Genomic DNA, 21567 nt, shown 5'->3' with positions numbered 1-21567 from the left:
ATGTCAGGGGAGGTTTAGGTTGGGTATTAGAAAAAAGTTCTTCACCCAGAGGGTGGTTGGGCACTGGAACAGGCTCCCCAGGGCAGTGGTTATGGCACCAAGCCTGACAGAATTCAAGAAGCATTTGGGCGATACTCTCGGGCACATAGTGTGACTCTTGGGGATGGTCCTGTGCATGGCCAGGAGTTGGACTTATGGTCCTTCTGAATCCCTTCCAACTCAGCATATTTTGTGATTCTGTGATATGTAAATAAATCCTTGAGCATGCTTGGATTTATACCTTTTTGTAATTGTTCTCAAAATCAGCTGCATTTCCCATGCTCCCATCTGAATTTTAAATTAACTTGCAGTAAGAAAATACTTCTAAATTTACTTGGTTCTATGAAAAAATATTTTAGAAGTCTAGACAAAGAAGAAACTCTTACTCTTCTTGATTGTGGTGTTATGCGTGGGAGATAGGATCTTTGGCACGCTCCAAAGGTTTCTAGAGCTATTTTCTCTGTGCTTGTCATAGTGTGTGCTCTCAGTTGTAGGGATAAATGAGAAGAGGAATGTTCTCAGCTGATAAACAGGAACCAGAAGCTGGTTCCTCCCCTTTGGATGCTTTAGTACATGAAGTGAGCTGATCTGAGTCCCCTTTGTAGCACCAAAGTGCAGTGTTCGGTCTGATCTTACCTCTCAGGACTCTTCATTTCACCGCTCTCTCTTGCATCTTCTTTGTGTGCCAATGCTTTTATCCAAGTGCAAAAGGAACCTCACCTTGACTCCAGTGGTGTTGGCAGAGCTTCTGAATAGAAAGACCTCTGCTTTTGGAGTTATGAGGTTATACCAAAACAGACACTAGAGAACCTTGTGGCTCTGCACTGGGAATGCTCACAATGAGGCTGTTTGGGGCAGTTAGAAAATCTACCCTGGTAGCAGCTGCCAGATAGACATGGGAAAGTTTTAAACATATCTGCTAAAGAACCAGCTGGGACTTTGAGTCATCTGCATGGAAGAGGGAATTGAATGAGTATGAATGGGACAATGAATAGGAAAATTTTCTGAAGTTCAGTGGAGCAGTAGAGAGAAAACATGGTCCTGTTCTGGATGATTCTGGTGCATCCATGCTTCACATTACAGGAGTGAAAGGAGGATTTTTTCCATGAGTGTGTTGACATTGATGGAGCATTTGGACTTCTCATGCAGCTGGTGTCAGTGCCAGTGAATAAAGTGTTCCAGTCTTTCATTGGCACATTTACATTTATAGAATTGAAATACTGTCCCATTCCTCTGGGATAAAGGAGGTCACTGTTTTCCAGTAGTTGCCCTGTTTCCCTGAGCCATGCACTGCACACGTAATCATTACCAAGGTTGTGCTGTGGCAATGACAGGAGTGTGCTATTTGCTGGATGTGCTTTCCCTCACTCTGTTGATGCAGGGTGGCTGGAAGTCAGAGCAGCAGAGGGGCCCACGGCTGTGTGCTGCAGGTTGCACCATTTGTAAAAAGGGTAAGCTTATCCACACAGTGAAGTGTGAAAGCTTCTGCTGAGACTGAAGGGCAAGTAAATATAGTCCATTAGAGGACTGTTCAACCAAGGCAGGCTTAAGAGCCTTAAGAGCCTTTTTTTCACTTTGTCAGCAAGTGAGCTGCTGGATTTTTTTTATTGTGTATACAATTTGAATAATGACATATAAGCTACTGTTATAAATTTATTGTGAGTGGCATGGGCATTACTTTGGTCCTAACCATTTCACAATAAAAGCCTTTCATATCTTAAATATTTGTACTGTTTGTAATTAAAATATGGGATAAAATTGAATTTTTCACTGAAAGCAAGGTCAGTAATTGTATGGTGTGTGTGCTTAAGGCTTTAGAAAACACATTGAAAGGAATTTGTCCCTCTGCAGAGAAAAAGAAAATTAGTCTTCATAGTTTCAAGAAACTTTGTGTCATTAAGAAGAAGACAAGCTGACTCTGGAATCTGGGATGCCTGAGCATGTATAGCTGTAGTGTTTTTGGGTTTCCTGAGGCATGCTCTTGAATGGTTAAGGAAGTTGGCTAGGTCTGTATTTTTCCATTCTTTGTTCTCCTATGCTTTTTCTCCTTCCCTATTCTCTTATTTAGCAGCTTCTGTGGAGTAGTCAAAATGTGTTAATTTAGATTTTTTTTCAGTGCTTCTCATTTCCTGTGCTTAATCAATCTCAGTACATAGAACAAATAGTCCAGATTAACAAAAGATTTTGCAAAGTAGCGAAGATGGTATTGCATCTCTGATTGATAATCTTATTTGCTCCCTCAGAAATCTGAGGCAAATGGGATAAGGTGTAGCAGGCTTCTCTTGCAGCTCATATTTGCTTGGAGTTAGGTCGAGATCATAAGAGGCGCAGTTCTTCTCAGGGAGAATACTCCTCTGTGCACCTTGGAGGGGCTTGGACACTAAGACTAAGGCATCTAGTATGACTCTCTAAAGTAAGAGGCTTTAATTTGGGATCTTGGATTTATTTGCTCACAACAGATACCGTGATCCTTTCTATTTTGTATCTCCTTGTTAAGATTGACCAAACTACCTCTTTTCTGAATTTGTAAGTGGGGTAACCCTATCTTCACTGTTACGTGGGAAATGGCTTCAATCAGACTGAAAGGGAAATTCATCCCATTATTTCTCTTTAAATGTTTTGCAGTAATTTTACACTTTTGAAAATCCATTCTCATTGGCTTTCTTGAACTGACTTTTCTGAAGGACAGCATTGCCTGTTTGTATTTGATGTGGAGGATTGCTCCCAACAGCAGATTTGTTTCAGCTATGCTTTACGCTACCAACAGACAGGTACCAGTAGCTAGAACTTCAGCAGACTAACAGCATTTCCATTGGATGTGTTTGGTCAGGGGAATATTCAATACTTGCAAGAAACTAGTTGCTTGTTGTGTTTCCTTTCCTTTTATTTTTTTTCTTTTCCCCTCCAAGAATTGAGTGGTTAAGTTGTTTGTATGGGTGGGAGACCCATACAGACAGTATTGCCCCTGCAAAGAAATGAGCTGAAATGTATGCACTTTAAATTTTTAATCATTCCAAGTATCTCTAATTGAGATGATACCAACAGTTGATGAGGTAATTAAATACTTTTCCAGAATTATAAGAAAGATAAGGCATTGTTCCAGTATTGTTTTCCACCCAGCAACAGTTCCAGACCAGTGCCAGCTGATAACATATATGCATATATTTTAAGTGGAATCCAAAGCTTACTTAAGACGATACTGATCTCCTCCCAAGAGACCTAAGCTTCTAATTTATCCTGTAGGAATGTAAAATACCTACTTACACAGAAATCCTGTACTTGAAAGGAAGCTGATTATTTTGGAGGGATTTTTTCTGCTAGTATGTGGCACGGAAAAGCCTGTTCATATGAGGAGTAAGGAGAGATGGGAAAAATATCTAGCCCATCCTTTCTCAATACAAGAGTGTTTGTCTGTACTATTCTGGATTTTTGCTAGTCTAGGTTTGAATAATTTAACAATGGTGTCTCTCATGGTTTCTTTGGATAGGAAATTATGAAAAGTTCCTCAATATTTAGTTGTCTTGTCTTTTTCTTTCAGACTCTCCCTGAAGGTTCAAGAGACCCATCTTGTGCTATTTTTGTAGCTGACTGTGTATGTTTGTATCACAATATTTTGACTTGGTAGCTGCAATGTATTTAATCCCAATAAGTTTCTTCAAATCAGTAATGTTATAATACCAAAACTAATGCAGCTTGAGAGTTACTGTACATAATACTCCTATTTGGTATATCCATAGCATTTCATTTTTATTATTGTAGTCTTTGCTGAGTGCACTATTTATCAAAGATTATAAGGAATGAGTTTTGCTGATGCTATTAAATCACTCAAGTGTGCTAAATTATGGCACCAGAGCAGGTGCTATTGTCTCCAGCTCTTTTGGAAAGAGAGGAAAGGAAAAACCCTGAAATGATCCTGGACATTTATACCTAAAGGAAACAATTCTTTTTATTAATATAAAAAGATTGGTTTGTACTCACTCAAGGGAATTCTTGGCAGTTGGTTTAAACTTACATGTATATATAGCACACTGGAGCCTGCTAAGTACCTCTGTTTTCTTTATGGATGGAGCTTTGGTGCCAAGAGGTCTGCACCACATACAAGCATAGATAGGCTTCTATCTGATGGATTGTCCCATAGTGGACCACATTGTATACAGGATGTTCAAACACGTATTGATTATGCGGGTCTGTAGTTTACAGCAGAATCATAAACTGATGCTTTTAAGTACATATATGTAATCAATCTTTATGTGAAGGAAATCAGTACAAAAGGGAAATGTTATGCTATACATTAGACATTATATTAAATTAAATTAGGTTGCATGTATGTTATACACTTTTTAACCTTATCACCGTAACATTATTGTGTTCCAAGCATCATCTTTGTATGGACTATGGACTGTAAATGTATAATAAAGTTCATAGTGTGTATAATGCTATTCTGCTTTTAGTGCTGTGTCTCACGGTCAGCTACAAATGAAAGCCCCATATAACAGAGACGTAAATTTTTTATAGGGGTACTTTTATGTTTGTTATATATCTGTAAAACTTTTCTGCTACACTGTGTTACAGAGTAAGAGACTTGTACTAAGGGGGAAAATTAGCACATTGATTAGATTTTAGATGGTTGTGAAAATAAAATAAAAATATATAAGCTTATAGACTAACTTGTTTCTGGTAGCAAACGTCCAACTGATTATTTACCAAATATAGACAATTTGGCTCAACTACCACTTTTAAATGGAAAAAGGAATACAAAATTCGTGTTTTGTATTCAGCTGCCTTATGTTTGCAATTTTTGCAAGTGATTATGTTAGCTTACAGTGTTTAGCTGTATAAAAGATGATTTAGACTGGTCATGTTTATTTGTAGTTTGGGACAGGAGTACTTGAATGATTCCTTTGGAGCAGCTTTCATGTTCAGAGGCTTTATTCCCGTCTTCTGGATCTATGAAAAATATATTAATTGAAAATAAGACTATTTGGTGATAATATGGTGATTATGCTATTTACCCAAACAGTTATGTCTGCATTCACGCTTTAACTCATATTTTCCAATTGATCAAATTCCTTTTCCTCTCATTCATTGTTAGTGGAATTCATATGTTGACTGCATGTTGTTAGCCCTCTTTATATAGGGTTTTAAAAAAATATTGTGCTGCTGTCACACAACCATCTCAGTTGCTGGAGTGTGTGTGGTGGCTGTCTTATGTCAGGGAAAAAGAACATGCTTGAAACTAACTTTTTATTTGTCTGAAATTCAAAAGAATAATATATAACTGCATTTAGAAAACTCCACAAGCAGCTGGGGTTTAGCCTGTGGATACATTTGGTCAACAAAGCGTGCAGAAAAGATCTGGGGCAGATAAATATTTGTAGAGAGGCATATAGAGGGAGTGGCCTGAGCTTGTTTCCCAAATCTTTAGTGAAAGACCCTACTTGTCAAAGGCAAGGCACTCAGCTGAGATATGTGTAAGAAGGCCATAGCAAACCACTTCTGTGTGCATTTACCCAAGAACAGCGGGCCCATCATTGTGTCCTCTGCCACTGAGTTATAAAACCTGCTGCACGCTGCTGTTGTAACCCTGCAGTGATGGTGATCCGAGTCCCACGGGGCAAATATAAAAGCCTGCATCTAGAACTGATCTGTTAAGTAAAGGTGTAGAAGTCGCTGAATGTGATGTTTTGTACTAAATTGACTACTGTGTATGTATACATGCATAAGAATTCCCATCAACAACAGGGACTCTTCATCACTTTTCACCATTACTGCAGGAAATGGAAGTTTACATTTAAGAATTGATTTGAATTAAAAATAATTTTTCGAGATGTATACAACCAAATTTGCTAAAATACTCTGGGTCCCCAAGGACCTTAACGCCCTAAGTCCCCTTGGGACTTAATTTATTAATGTATTTCTAGGCTGTGCAGATAGTGTTATTTTTTTCTACAGTGTCATTAACTTTGTCTTCTTGCTGTGATGCTGTCTTGGTATATCTTCTATTATTAGTTCCTACAGTGAACAGTATCAGTGACTGAAGATGATTGTGCAGCAAATGTATCAAGTTTCATTATTGTCTCCTGTTCGTTTTTCTTTGCATTTTTTTTGCCTAAAACTTTCATTGTTAAGGAAGAAAACATCATGGCTAGGCTTCGCGAATGAAGATTTGGGAAGGGCTCTACCCACGCTTGTTACAAGCGCGCTGGTGGCTAAAAAGGCCAATACGAGATAGACACGTCCGGTTACAAAAGGCACAGCAGAAAGACTCCTTAGGTGGTATATTCTGCAAGGCACGATTCTTTCTGTGTTGTCTTTTCTCCTCAAGAGTGATCCTGCGTGCTTTCTCAAAAGCATCAGCAGTAAGGAAAAAAACAACCCTAAGAATAATAATATGTGGATGATTTTGTTTCCTAGTTTCGTTTTTCATTATCTAAGTTACTGGATTTAGGTCACATGGTTACATTTCTAAAAGAGATGCTTAAAATCTAAACTTGGATCTGTCTCTAAAACAATTACATCTCAGAGAGAGATACATATATCTTAAGTAGAAGTCTGGATTACTTGAAACAGCTAAAGCACTTACAGTTTTAATCTTGTAAAAAGACAGTGTGTATAAATTGTCTTTGCTAGGTGGTGCACATGAGGGTCTCCAGCACTTGGGTCCTTATGGTAATATCCCAAACATTGTGGCTGAGCTGACAGGTGATAACGTACCAAAGGATTTCAGTGAAGATCAAGGCTATCCTGACCCTCCAAATCCCTGCCCTATTGGAAAAACAGGTAATTTGACTGTAGCCTTTGTACCTCTGTCTTCACTCTACATCTTCCAGTCTTTCAGCGCTGTATGACACTTAAATCAGCAATGAGTGTTTTCTTTCATCCTCCACCCCAGGAGTATAACTGTTGAGCAACTGGGTGTTTTAGTGTTTTTAGATGAGCTTGCTTGTTGTTTTTTTTTTTAATATGTGCACCTTCTGTATTGATATATGACTGCTGGAGAAGGTCATGTGAAAAAAATGATATTGACCTCAGAGTAGAAGATAGTGAGATTTATGATAGCATCTTGTTCCCAAGGGACTTTATTTTCAGGCTGACCCCTGAAAAAAGTTATCATTCTGTACAGTCCATTATTTTAGAGACTTTCACTGTGCCAAGAGGAATGAAACTGTCTGCCCAGATCTCCAATCCAGACCATGAGTCAATATTTAAGATACCTTGGCTCCAATCCATGTGTCTTTATAGCTCACTGAGGGTGCCTCTCTGCCAAGAAATGGAGAACTATGTGGATGTACCCCAAGATGTTGCATGCAGGCTCACTCTGGCAGAGGAGCAGTGCAGCCTCTGAGTGCCAGAGAGGTGCCCCAGACAGCCAGTGTGTCCCTCAACTCGCAATTGCACATGTACCGAGCCCTGCAGGTGGCTAGTGCTGAAGGATCACTAAAGCAGCACTGCATGTGCATAATATAGACATACTCTAAGAGAATTGATCTTTTTCCTGTTATTTGAGCCAAGGAGTGACTTCCAGTACTGAAAGTAGTAGTAAAACACTCATTGGCTGCCTTGGGAGCTCGAACTGGGAACGAGCACTCTATTTTTCTCTCATTTTTTATTTGTGAGCTAAGATATCCTTTAAAAATGTTTTCTGTTTAGTCTTCTTTTATGTTATTTGGATAATGCAGAACAGTTGTCTGTATTCTTGTTTAAAAATGTTCTAAGTAGCTTAGAATTCATCAAAAATAATATTTGTCATGAAAAGTTTTGTGAAGTATTTTTACATTTCATTCAAAAATTTGACAAAATTTCAAATAGCCCTTCCTTACTGTTTTCTATTACAGCCCATTTGGTGATGATGCCTACATCTCTTCTGAAATAATACCTCCTCTTCTAATTTTTTCAGTATAGCTGTTTGACAGGTTGCAAATGATGGGTTTAAGTTTTCTCACACACACAAGCACACACACAGACTTTCTATCTTCTGTGCTTGCCCATTAGACTTCTGTTAGTGATTAGATAAATAAATTAGAAACATGGCATCCAGGGAAATGCCTTTGAAAATCCCTCCAATTTTTCTTTCTTAGGCAAAATAATAGTTGTTAGCTAAGCTAATACAGTCAGATCTGAACACAGGGGGAATTCTAAGGGAAATGCTGCCTGCTCAGATAAATGGCTCTGTCATAGGTATGCTGTGAGTGAAGATAGTATCTACTAGGATTAGAGTAAAATGTTTTTCAGAGCCTTAAATGGAAATTCAAGTGCTGACTGTATTATGCATACAAATTACCAGAGGCCTTCCTCAATCAGGTCTGTGGATTTGCTTAATGGAAAACAATTTTTCCAGTCACTGTCTACATATGCACATTCCACAGCAGGAATACATAAGCCTGGAGCACTTGAGCTTGAAGACTTTTAGATTAGCAGTCACAGAGGGCACACATATGTCCAGCTGCCCTTTGTGTTTTCTAGCAAAAGACACACATGCTCTGAGAAGATTCACCACACTTCTCTTGTCACCTGTTTCTCTCTTGAGATAACCTTGTCCCTGCTGGGACTGAAATAATTTTTAAGTGCTTTAATGATATCTGAGTTACTTAACCAATATATATAGTTTTCCCCTGTTTTCTGTTGGCAACTTAATTTTTTTTCCCCATCCTATGGAGCAAATAGGGAAAGCAGGATCTGTTGAACTCAGAATAACCTCCTCAGGTCATTACATCAACTCAATTTTAAGTCAAGCCTTTATTGTTTCCCACATCTAAGAGAAAAAAATAATCCATCTGCAAATCTTTTCACATGATGACACACAAGGACAAAAGGAAAGTCCACAGGTGTGTGCTCCAGAGTGCCTGTGTTCTGGCAGATGTAGCTGCTTGGATGCCCAGCAGCATCATGCCCTGGCTGGAAGGATCTTCTTTGGTGTGTCTGAGAAGAACTTGGACTGCAAGCTCCCCATGCTGGCAAAGCAGAGGGAGCTCCAGGAGCAGACTGTCTAAAAAATACTCTGGCCCCAAGTTGCTGAAACTTTGTTTAATCTAAAGATAACTTGTTTTGGTAAAAAGACTGTAAGTTGATTTTTAAATGGGTATTATCTTGACGTGACACTGTCTACAGAACCATCCATTGTGGTTAAAGGAGGTTTCTAGACCAATCAGACTAGTTACCAATCTGCAGAAATGTCTTCATCATAAAACTTCTGCAACATTGCATTTTTAGGAGATCTTATGATACATAAATGATTTGCAGCCAATTTTAACAAAGTAGCAAACCAGAAATGGAGCTCCATGAAGAGCTGCTCAGTGAAGGAAATTCAGTCTTTGTTCACAGCAGTGTTTTACCATTGCCTAAACCATTTCTAAAACTACCTGTGAGGATTTAAAAAAGAAAAAAAGATCCCTTCTGAATAAGAACGGGACACAGTTCTACATAAAATCAGTGCAATAATGAAAAGAAAAACAAAAAGGAGGAGGAGAGCTTGGAAAATAAATTTTGTTTAGTTTTGAAGTTTCATTAGGTTGCAAGGTTTTGGGTTTTTTTAAATTAAATACATCCTGACAAATTCATTTCAAAAGAAAAGAAAACTGGTATTTTCTAGTCATCCCATTCTTTATTTTTTTTAACTGCATGATTGCATTTAAGAAATGTGATGACTAATGTGGCACATATTGTGTGTTTCAAAGCTACTAAGTACTCACTGCTTTCTAACATACTTTTGCAGTTGATGATGGGTGTCTAGAAAACACCCCTGACACAGCAGAGTTCAGCAGGGAATACCAGCTGCACCAACACCTTTTTGATCCAGAGCATGACTACCCCAACGTGGGCAAGTGGGTGAGTACATGCTTCTTGCTTATTTTTTTGCATGTGAAACTGGATATTGTCTGCTGGGTGTGATACTATGAAACCACAAGGAATATATTGTCCTTATTTCTGGAAAAAATATCACCCTAAGGGAAACCGCTCAAAAAAGGTGAACTTGCCCTGAAAAATACAGAAATAGTGCTTGTGATTGATACACACCCCAGAAAAATAGAAAGTAGAAATCCTTGTTTTATTACCTGTCCCAAAGCATGACAGCTGTGTATGTACTTGATAAATGCAACAAACCACATTTCAAACTACAGTGAATAAGTAACCAAAATTAGTGCAGATCTTAGGACAAGATTTCAAAACATAACAGGACCCTAATCCAAAAGAATATCCAGGTTCAGTGACTATTCATTGTTCAGCTACTTAGATAAAAAATAGCAAGAAAAAAAAAGATGGAGTGCAGCAATCCCTAAACACCTTAAAAAAATCTAGGACCAGACAGCTTGCTCTAAGGAGTCCTCTCTGCCTTAAGGATTTTTGAGTACTTGATGCTGCTTCTTCCTCTGCTCAGGTTGTGCACTATATTGAAAATCTATTTGACACGTCACATATAATAAATACAGTGAGATACACTAAGGGCAAAAATCTTGTTCTAAGCATGCAAAGACTATAATAACTGCAGCTAGACTATTTCTGCAGGCTAAAGGCTCCAAAGAAAGCTCTGCCACTTAATCTTAGATTACATCAGTTAAAATGTCCAATCCCAAATCCATTTTCAGGCGCCAGGAAAACAATAACAATGATCATAATTTATGCTTCTAGAGCAAATAATGAAATCTCATTTTACATTTTTGTAAAAAGATTGCCCTAAACCAGTGCTTTGTAAGCATATATCGATAAATGGACATGTTTGGCAGCCTCTTCTCCTGCTGTAATTGTGAGACAATAATTCATCATTCATAATCAAGCCAGTGTAAGATTTATAGTCTTAATTACTTATGTGAGTGCTAAATTTCTGGAGAGAATCATGCCAAAAATCCAAATTTTGTAGACTTGTGTCAGTAATTATCATCAAAGGTTTTCCTCTAAAAACACTAGATGGTGAACTTTCTTATTTATGCCAGATAAGGCTGTTAATTTTCTTATTATTCATAAGTACTTTACCTTCATAATACTATTTTGAAGACTATAAAAGCACTTCTTTTTTGCACTAAATTTTTGGCATCTAGTACTATTTTAGAGTCAAGCGTGTTGTCATTAGCAACATATATACGTAATAAATGGTAGTTAATCATTAGTGAATCCTGGACTTTTTTCATATCTCCATCCATCACTACTAATTCAGGGGAAAAAGCTGCTCATGCATGGATTAAAACAGACTCTTAGGTACTAAATAGTAATCACATCTAACTGCAACTTAGCCAACTCCAGATCTTTCTAATTAGAGATGAAACAGCTGGTCATGTGCATGAGCAAATGCTCTGCCGACATCTAGGAGAATTGCCTCCATTACCTCCTCATTGTATATTATTACATATTAAAAATATAAATACAGTGGTATCTTTTTATGACTGGTTTTGTTATTTTTAACTCTCTGGAAAAATCAGAGAAGCACTCTAAAAATTATTTGTTTGAGACTTGATAAAAGAAGGAGATCAGATCTTTTAGGTCAGTCACTGTCATCTGCATTAGGTTGTAAATGACCAGCGCAGCTGGCTGTGGGCTGCCCAGCTGGTAACTGTGTGCATCCAATCCTCCCACTGCCCCCGACCACCAAAATTCCCTCTGCCCACCAACTGCTTGTTCCTGTTTCTTGTGTCGAAGAGCCTAGGACTAAACACCACTAGGTCTGTGATGGCTGTCTACTTGCAGACTGTGTTTCCACCAGCTCCTGCTGGCACACGCCCTGTAGGTGCAAGGCTGTCATCACTATCTAAAGCCTTCAGAGCAAGCGTGTCTCCTGGACCCATGTGGGCTGCCATGTGTTCCTGGGAGAGCTTCTCTCCTGCCTTTTCCTTCCACAGTGCAGTTTAGGCACTGTTACAGTTCCCAGTGACTTGTCCTTTCCAGGACCCAACATGCATTCCTTAGCATAACAACAGTAAAACCCAACTTGCATTAGCAGGTCAGGAAAAAAAACCTGCTTGTCTTAATTGGACAGAAACAAGTTGGTTGGTTTGTTTTCATGATAGACTGTCATGCTTGCAAAGTACGAGACCTCTGCAGTACTCTGTGAATAACAGACACACTTTATAAGTCAAGCAAGTCTAGAAGCTGTCTCATGCAGCAAAGTGTATGGTTCCATGTAGATGTTAAATATTATGTGTAAATACTGCTAATACATATGAAAATATAAATATGTAAATCATGATAAATGTGCACTGGGTTAGGAGTGGGAAGAAAGAGGAAGAATTTTTTGTCTTTGGAACAACTCCCCATATGTTAATATGCTGACCTGTGGGAAGTCTCTGGAACAGATTCTGTTTATAGAGTGAGATGCACAGCTTATACTCTCATCCCCAGCCCCTAAGACTCTTTTTTTTTCTCCTCATATGTGGAAAACATAGAGGCGACAGTGGGAATAGTAAGATGAGGGACTTTTGGAGGTTGCTACCCCAGTGTACAAGTGTAGTTTCTAAGATTTCAGGGTTTTTTTCCCCTCGGTTCAGACTTTTCCTTGCAGGACACAGATATTTTGCATTTGAGTCTGCCTTTTTTGCAACTTGTCTCTTTAGATGGTTTGAAGACGTGTTGTTGGCATCCAGAAAGACTTTCACAAAGACCATTTACAATATACAATTTACAATACAAATCTAAAAACCACTTATATGTAAGTTGTTATTTATTGAAACCCAAGGTGTTAACCAGTACCACATGTAGGGGTTGAAAAGAGAAGGGAAGTTAACTGTGTTTTCTGACACCAGTATCAGTACAAACAGAAAATTAAAAGCAACTATGTTTTTCAGCAACACTCCTTTGTACTGAAGCAATGGATGACGTTTCACTCTAAGCATAGAAATAATGTGGGTTTTGCTTATCAGTCACAGTGGAGGGATCCAAGGCAGTACAAAGAACGGCAAATGGGAAGCAGGGCTTAAAATATTCTAGGTGAAATCCTTGATAAGAAGTTACTGTCTGTGGCGTCCTAATTTTAATAGAAACCTGAACTAGTCACTCAGAATTTATTTTAATCCAACTACAGTTATAGTGAGCAGCCCTAAGTGTATCTGTCTTTACCAACTGATATTGCTAAATATCTGGATGGTAGTGGTGATTATTAGGATATGTTATGACGGGTCTGGTCCCTCTCTTCAATTTTAGACAGTACAGATTGTATAATTCAGTGTAGTATGCTTGATGTAATAGAAATTGTCATGCTTGATATTCCTGGCAACACTGGAACCTGACTCAAAAAAAAAAAAAAGCCCTCGTGAAAGGGTGCAACCTTGCTAATGCTTTTCAGTTTTGCTCAATAGTTGTGCTGGCGCATGTTACAGAATTGCTGATTAATACTGACTTGAAGATTCAGTGCAGTCTGAAATACTTCAAAGAGTAAATCTCTCTGGCATTAGTTAGTTGGTTGTAAGCATTTTGACTTCTGATTTTTTTTCCCACCCAAATCCCAGCCTGTAGTACCCTAATCCAAGTAGCCAGGAGGGTGCAAAGGAAGCTCCAAGAGTGATAGGAAAGTAGCAAATCGTGCAGCATGTCTCCAGATGAGCTATATCTTTAACTGGACAAACTCTGTGCCTTCATTCCTAACAACCTCTTGGTGAAGGATGGGCACTGCAGAGACAAATTTTGGTGGCTGATGAGATCAGGCCATTACGCAGTGGAACATATTTTCAGGATTGCTTTTACCATACAAATATGTTCTTAGCTCATGCTCCATAACCTTATTTGCTTTGTACTCCACATAATGCTGTAGTTATGGTCTTAAAAGATTCCCAAGCAGACTAAACAAAATATGATATTCTTGAGCAGGAATGGTTCAATTGTGAGGAATTTTTCTGAGTGACAGAAATGTTAGGTCCAGTAGTTAATTCTTTTTATTTCAGAAACACTATTTTTCCTCTCCTGAAAAGTGTAAGGTCAAAGAGTTTACAAAGAGAGGCTTTGGTGGTGTTTTGTTTCCTAAAGAGAATAATTCATGCAAATGTGAGTTTCCTTAAAATGTTAAATTTAAGTTTTCCTGAAGAGAATTTGCATAAATTACTAGCCAAGAATGTCCCTCTTGGCCAACTTCATCTCTGTTCCCTTTTGGCACAGCTCAGACGAAAAAAACGAGGTTGGGCAAGAGATAGGCTTTGTGAATTTGGGGCTAATGAACATGAGAAGTACAAAACAGACAATTTTGGCAGATTTCATTGTAACACTCAAAAATGTTTGTTTTTTCTCATATCAAGGCTGCAGAGAGGGTAGAAGTGTTTGGTGAATTTGTTTCGCGTTAGAATTACACTTTCTATTTATATAATCAATGTTAGGTCAGTTGTTTATAGCCGAATTAATGGCCTTGTTTATACAGTCTTCTGCTTTATACGTGTAATTCTTCTCTTCTTCCATTTTCAGGTTAGGGTTTGTGTTTGGTTTTCTTCATAATATACAATTGAAACAAAATGTGGTGAACATGTGTGTGTTATTCTAGACTTTATTAGAATTCACTACTTATAAGAAATACAACAATATGTGGATACACTTATGTAAACTATGGTCAGAGGGGTTTTTTTTTGTGTTGGGTTTTTTTCTTTTTTCTTTTCTCATCATCATAACTTTCTTTTCTGCCAAGATGTTTCTGGCAGTTTTTAAAAGGTTTGCCATTAAAAACGTTATAGACCAAATGGGTTTTAGAAACTTTATTGAGGGCACTACTTAAACAAAGGAAGAGTTGGCACTGAACTCCTTTCAACAGAACTTTGCACTGGGAAGTGTTGATATCTGGAAGGGAATAAGCAAAGACAACAAAACAGTAGGAATGACGCCTATTGCTGTTTTTAAAAGGCATTAGAAAATCCCTCATAAAGCAAATATTTTTTTGCTCCTGTTCTTCTGTCACCTCAAATGCATAAAAAGATATACCAGAGGCAGGACTCCTGCTTCCTCTCCCTCCTGCTTTTTTTTATCTTTTACCTTCTGCCTTTTTTTTAAAAAAAAGTCTACATGTATTTATACCATGTATCATGTGATGGGGAGCATTCAGATTGTATCATTATACCAGCATGTACTTGAATCACTTATTGCCTTAGCACGGGTGATAACATAGTGCAACATAGTGGGAAATTACTGTTACTGGCTTTTAAATTGTTGATAAGGCTGTGAATGCTCCTGAAGAACTTCACATGTTAGCAAGAATATAAAAATATTTATTTGTGCTTTATCTTTCCCATAAAACTGCACACCCTTCTAAACTTGCTAATATTTAACATCAAAAATAGTATTTTAAAAGAAGAGTGTAATGAATTTGATGGCTGGTTTATTTTTTTCCCTTCCAGAGCAAGAATTTACTCTTTGAAAAGATCAGTGGTGGTCCAAAAAGAAGAAAGAGGGTAACTATTGGAATACTTTTTAGCCTTGTGTAATCTAGAGAGAATTAAAATCATATTGTTGAAATGAAGAGTTAGTCTAATGCATTCATATTATACCTTAGATAATGTGTAAAGTCAGGGAATCTCTGTGATAAACTACTATAGCCAGCTTCAGAACTGTACACTGGCTACAAGATTTATTTCTCTAAATAGCCTGCTACTTTCAGGAGATTGCAGTTCAAGGCAGAACATTCATTATAAAACTTCATATTACCTATGTTTTAAAATTGATCCTATCTGCATAAAACCATTTAAAATTATTTAAATGTGTCTAAAAGAGAATTTAAAAGTTCCCTCCTAAAAATATTAGTAAATTTAATTACCACTGTCCATGCATGTGCATATGTTTTTTGGCTTTAAATGACACTAGAGGTAGTTCTTTAGCAGAGTTTATCTTGGATGAAACTCCTATCTCTATGTCCCACTTGCTTGAAAGACAAAGATGACTGGGCTCTCACTGTTCTGCTCCTGGAACAAGGAAGGCAATCCACGTATCACAGAGAACCTCTGCACAATCTGCCTCACTACCATCTCTTCTTTGGTAGCGTCAGCCTTTCTTTTATTAAAAAAAAAATCATTTTCAGGCAGAGTCAGAGTCTTTAGCTGTTTTTCTAAAAAGTCTAGCTCTCTGCCAGAAAGTAGCTTTTCAAAATATGACAGCACAGTTTATACTGCAAATGAAGTAAATTTAATTTAAAATAACAAGCATAAGTGAAGATTATTTATTTATTTAACTCTCAAACTTTTAGTCTTCACTAGAAAGGGAGAAGGTAAGTTGATTTCTTACCAATTCACGCATCACTGGCAATCAACACTGTTCAACTATGAGTAATGATCTGACCTGAACTTAGTATCTGCCTCCTGCTTACATTTGATTTTTGAGTTTGTTAGTGGGAAAGGAAAAAAAGTAGGCATCTGATTTTAATTTTTAAGTTTTGTGGAATGTTTATTAATAGCTAAAACAACATGTTAAAGTGGAATTCATGCAATATATACATGAGAGAAAAAAAATGAAAAAATGAAAAAGACTTTCTGTCTGTGAGATGACTGATGTAATTGAATACAAAAGAAGCAATTGCTGGAGACATGACAGCTGCATGGCCAGGGGTAGCCCAGAATTTTGAAGATGAAGCTTCAGCGTCTTGCTTTGCAGCAGATTTATTCTCCTAGCACAGGCATGTCACCTAATGGTAAATTCATTAGAATTTAAGGTATTTTAGAGTAATACCGTAATGATTACTAATGCTTTAATGAACAATTCAGAATTTTCACTTTATCAGCAGAAGGGTAACCTAGAGATGTCACCAGCAGAGTGTATTTTTCTAGAAAGTGAAACGTCCACTGGATTCCACTGCTGCCTTCTGTGCTCCCTGCCACTCTTCCATGCCCTCCTGCACAGACACAGAGTTTCAGAATCTTGCAACAAATTGGTCTTTCAGGTCTGATTGTCCCAATTTTAGCTTAAAACAAGGCTTATGGAACTGTGTAGGTAGTAACTCTGTTGTATCTATATAATGTGTAAAAGTCACAGAGGCGCTACTGAGGTCTAGAAAACCACAAATTATAAGTATGTGTTGCATATTCATATATTTATAAACACATATGCAAGCACATATATAAATAATCAGTACATACAGCAAAGGTGTGTATTTACCATTTGCTACTGTGTTATTTTTTTTGTAGCGCTTGTAGTGCCAGACAAGGAAGCCTACATGACATCTAATTTTAATTAGCAATCCTCCCCTTTTTTACATTTCTATGCATGAGCATAGTCCTGTCCAGAAAATAATACAATATCCTGAAGTGTCAGGAGCTCTTCTGTAATCACTGAGTCACGTTGCTGTGGGCTCGGAGCTGTGCACAAAGGTGCTTGGGAACTTGCATTGCTTTGAATTCTGCACAGCTGCATAGGATTAAACATTTTTTAACAAATCAGCCAAAACATTTTACATTATATTTTGTTTTCTTTTGTCTGTTGAGAAGGATTTACATTTTTATGTAGTTTCATTCCCTTCTATTTTATTTCAAAAAGTAGCAAGCAAGTACCATTCCAAAAAGAAGACCAATTAATCTTCCTAAGAATCTAAAATAATTCCTAGAAGTTTATGCAACAGTTGAATTTCACTAAATTAACATTAAACAGAACTTCTTTAAACAAACACAAACAAATCATTTACATATGTCTTATTTCTAACAATTTAAAGCATTAAATTAGAGTTAGTTTATTTTCAAGGATTTTTCCACATTCATTTCTGGTTCTTAATATTTTTATGTTTTTACTTGCAGCAGGCAAAACACTCAAAAACCAATGGAAGTAGGCAAAAGGGCTGCTCTGTGCTATGATTAAGTATTAATGATAGCATCCACAAATCTGGAGAAATCCAAGGGCTTAAACTTGAAGGCAGACAAACCCCAAGTCTTTTCCAGAGATTCAAGAAATACTTGAGATATTTGAAAATAAATATTTTGTGCCCATTTTGAATGCCTTTTTTTTTTTTTTGATTCCTAAGTTTTGGTGAAAGAACCACAGAAATATCTCAAAAAAAGTAATTTCTGTAATGTAGTCAGCCTGACAAGAATCAGGAGATACTGGAAAATGTGCATTCCTCCAAAGTTTGTCCTTAAGCAAACAATTTTTATGGTGTCAAAAACCTGCACACTAGAAATTTTGTCTATATCTGTGAACGAGAAAGTATATACTTGAATTTTGTTTACACAGACACTGTAACACGCCAGAAAGCAGGTGTAAATGATATTTAATACTGAAGTGCCACTAAACTGCTTGCTATTTGTAAATAGAATAAATACATTTTATTACATTGATATAGATAAAATTTGAGCATAGGCTTTCGATGTTACTTCATCTGCAATCTCCAAACAGTTTTGAGACAGGATCTGTTCATCTTCAGCCTCACATTGTGCTGCTTGCATAGTGCAAAGTGAAGTTAAACCCTCTCCAGGGATCTTCTTTCCAGCATTCCCTTGTTCTGGCAGTGGTATGAGAGCCATTTTGTATGCCAAAACCTTGCTTGGCTCTGCTTCTGTGCCAGCAGTTATTTTATCTCAGCATCAAGAGAGGAAGCAAGGAGGGGTTTCCTGGAGAGGAGATGGGCTGAAGAAGAGACTGTGGTCAAAACGATTTGGTGGTCTCTAACTTGTCTCTCAGCATAATGTCCATCAGCATCTAGTAATTTAATCTAAAGCTTACCTGTACTTCTCTAGCAAGTTCTGTCCTGCCTCAAGAATTAGGTAGTTAGGTCTCATGTGGTTTCTCTGCTGAGCTGGGGAAAGGGGGAATGGAGCAAAAAGGCAGTGTTTAATTCAGATTGTCCTGTATTCTTGCAAGTCCTCCTCCACTTATACTCCTTTCAGTGGATTGAATTAAATTCTTTCACCAAAAAAAATTGTAGAAACAAAACAGTGATTGGCTTTTAGATTTAATCTCTGGAAGCAAGTGTTTGACAGATAAGAAATGCATAAATACATTTACTAATCCTAGTTACCTTTTATATGTTTCCCTGTTTCTAATAAGTTTAAATCACTTTTTCAGAGTGTGAACCCCTATCTGCAAGGACAGCGACTGGATAATGTTGTAGCAAAGAAGTCTGTTCCACAATTTTCGGATGAAGACAAAGGTCCTGAATAAGTACAGTAAAAACGAAAGATAAAAACTCATGCCATCCCCTGCTAGATTGTAATATTGCTTATATATAATCATCTATGAAAATCCTTGTGAATGGCAGCATGCTTATTATTTATACGACTGTAGATGAAAAACAGCTGTATGTATAACAGTATGTTCTAGATAACAAAAATATGGTTCTGCTTTTTGTTAAGTTACGGTAAAAGGACATTTCTGTTGTTTTTATTTTAGTCATGGAGCAAACTTTAAAAATGTTAGTCATTTTAATAGCTAACGTGAGGTAAATGGTCCTAATGAGCAGCTTGTAAATAGGAAGATGAAAAAAATGCCCAATCTGACTCCAGCATTTAATCTTAAATGTTACTATGTTTGACACATGAAAATTACAGTTTTATGTTTTGTTCGCAAATATTGTTACTTAGCAAAGACAAAGTATTTATTTTACCAGAGAATTTTGGCTTTTGGTCATTTTAATAAACATTTAAGCAATCTACAAGGTTTGCAAAGTGACATTTCCAAAATATTTCAGTGGCTCATTTGTCTCTGTTATTGCTGTGCAAATTTAAAAATTAAAGAACTGCTTTTTGACTCTATTCACTGGAATATTTTTCTGTTAGTTTTAATCATTCCTTAACTTTCCTGAACACTTGCACATCTTTCTTCTTTATCAACAAAACTGTTATGTGGAATCTCCCCCACTGTTCTTTGTCTTAGTAACAGTGGAATTTGTGCATTATAGTGTTCTTAAATTATGCTTCCAGGGGATATTATAAATGAAGATGGAGACATTTGTCTGTGTTAATAAGGTTATATCAACAACCTCTGAATCTAAATCCAGGTTATGAAGGTCGTTACAGTTGATCTTCTGAAAAATTATGCTACTCTAATAACACTGGCAGCTATCATTGCTCTTAAAGTTGTTCCGGGAAGCTTAAATTGCCTTTTTGCCCCTAGGAGATTGAAGAACTTTATATTCCACAGTTCTCCCTTTCTGAAAGAGGAGAATATAAAATTACCTAAAATTTTTTATTTTCAGAATACATCTGAATATTTAAAGCCATGTGCACGGAGCATTGGAATTATGGAAAAGAGCCTTAATTTACAGCTTTGAACTTGAAGTCTGTGGAAAAAGAAGTAGTTTCCTTTCCCATCCTACAGAAAAACACAGTAAAATAATGATGACCCCTTAGATAAAAAACAGATAAGAAACTAAAGTTCCTAGCTAACAAGATTAAAGTTAACAGGATGGCACAAATATGACTGTCAATAGCATTTGCTTTTTTTGTCCTACCACTTGGTGATAAGTTATGTATGTAGAGAGTTGGCCCTCTCATGTCATTTATGGGTAGATTGTAAAACTGTGTGACATTTTAGGATGAACTATCATGTCTTTCATCATAGGTCCTTTTTTAAAAAAATCTGGAAGAGAAGACTAAATAGTATGTAATGCAGTGGGGTTTATATTCACACATGACACAAAATTGAGGAATTTCTATGAATCACAGAGCTGCCTCCCACTGGATGGAATAGGATGGGAGCAATTCCTGTGACAGAACTTGTAATCTCTGCTCCTTAAGTCTACTCTTTTTATCTGTACTCCTGCTTAGTCTTCAGCCAGGTATTGAGAGTTGCAAACTTGCAAAGGTTGTCTCCAAAACCAGCAAAAAGTATATATATGCTGTATATGTATTTTTATATATATATATATAAAGTGTGTATATATATATATATATATATAGTGGGACCCCTGGTGGTCTAGTGGTTAGGATGCGGCGCTCTCACCGCCGTGGCCCAGGTTTGATTCCCGGTCAGGGATACTCCCCCAGGCAGATGGAGCTCGTCAGCCCTGTGAGGCCATCCATCTATGAGAAGGTCACTCTAAACAAACCTACGTCCTGAGGACCTCACTGCCATTGTCCAAGCTCGCTTGGCCCCGGCAGATGAACCTTAGGATTAAAGGGTGGGCTCAGTTCAGCACATGCTGTGTCTCCCCTAAAAAATCCATTGCACAGGCTCGAAAGGTAAAAAACCTGTCCCAAAATCTTCGTTCACGAAGACTGGCCATACTTATATATATAGCTCTGTCCTTATTAGCTCCAATAAAATCCATTTTAATCACAAAAATGAAACAACCATAATGGCAATTAATTCCATTTTTTAAGCTCTTAGTAAGGACCAATACATAGGAAAAGGAGGTATGTATGGTAAATAGTGGGCTTAAAAACAGAGGGGCAAAGAAGCATTGTTTGCTTAATAGTACTAGTGATCTCACATCTAATTTCTTGAAATGCTTTAGGCCACTACACCCTTTCTGGGGATGATGTGATAATCCAGAACAGCAAACTGGCCAGAACAGGAATCTTTGGATTCTGCCTGTGACCTGGGTGGGGCTAGAGGAGGAGCTGTCCTCCTGTGTATGATAGATCTGCACAGCGCAGGCAAAGGAAAAATATCAAAATTCAGAGGTGATTTTTGTCTCTAAATGCAAACAAAAAAAAC

General features: G+C 37.4%; 1 protein-coding gene across 4 annotated transcripts in view; it reads left to right on the top strand.

Moving 5' to 3' along the window:
* The window catches only part of SCG5 (secretogranin V), a 31992-nt gene extending 11594 nt beyond the window's left edge, over positions 1-20398 (top strand). For all 4 annotated transcript variants that reach the window (XM_027708972.1, XM_027708947.1, XM_027708953.1 and 1 more), the window contains exons 3-6: positions 6670-6819; positions 9752-9864; positions 15333-15386; positions 18976-20398. In XM_027708972.1, the coding sequence (XP_027564773.1) occupies positions 6670-6819; positions 9752-9864; positions 15333-15386; positions 18976-19071 (413 nt within the window). In that variant the 3' untranslated portion in view covers positions 19072-20398. The remainder of the gene's footprint in view (positions 1-6669; positions 6820-9751; positions 9865-15332; positions 15387-18975) is intronic.
* The last annotated feature ends 1169 nt before the right edge of the window (positions 20399-21567 follow it).

The sequence above is a fragment of the Neopelma chrysocephalum genome, unplaced genomic scaffold (genome assembly GCF_003984885.1).
Source record: "Neopelma chrysocephalum unplaced genomic scaffold, ASM398488v2 Primary Assembly neopelma1_24, whole genome shotgun sequence".
NCBI classification, from domain to species: domain Eukaryota; kingdom Metazoa; phylum Chordata; class Aves; order Passeriformes; family Pipridae; genus Neopelma; species Neopelma chrysocephalum.
Note: the sequence above shows the minus strand (reverse complement) of the source record. Positions and strands in the feature narration are given on the sequence as shown.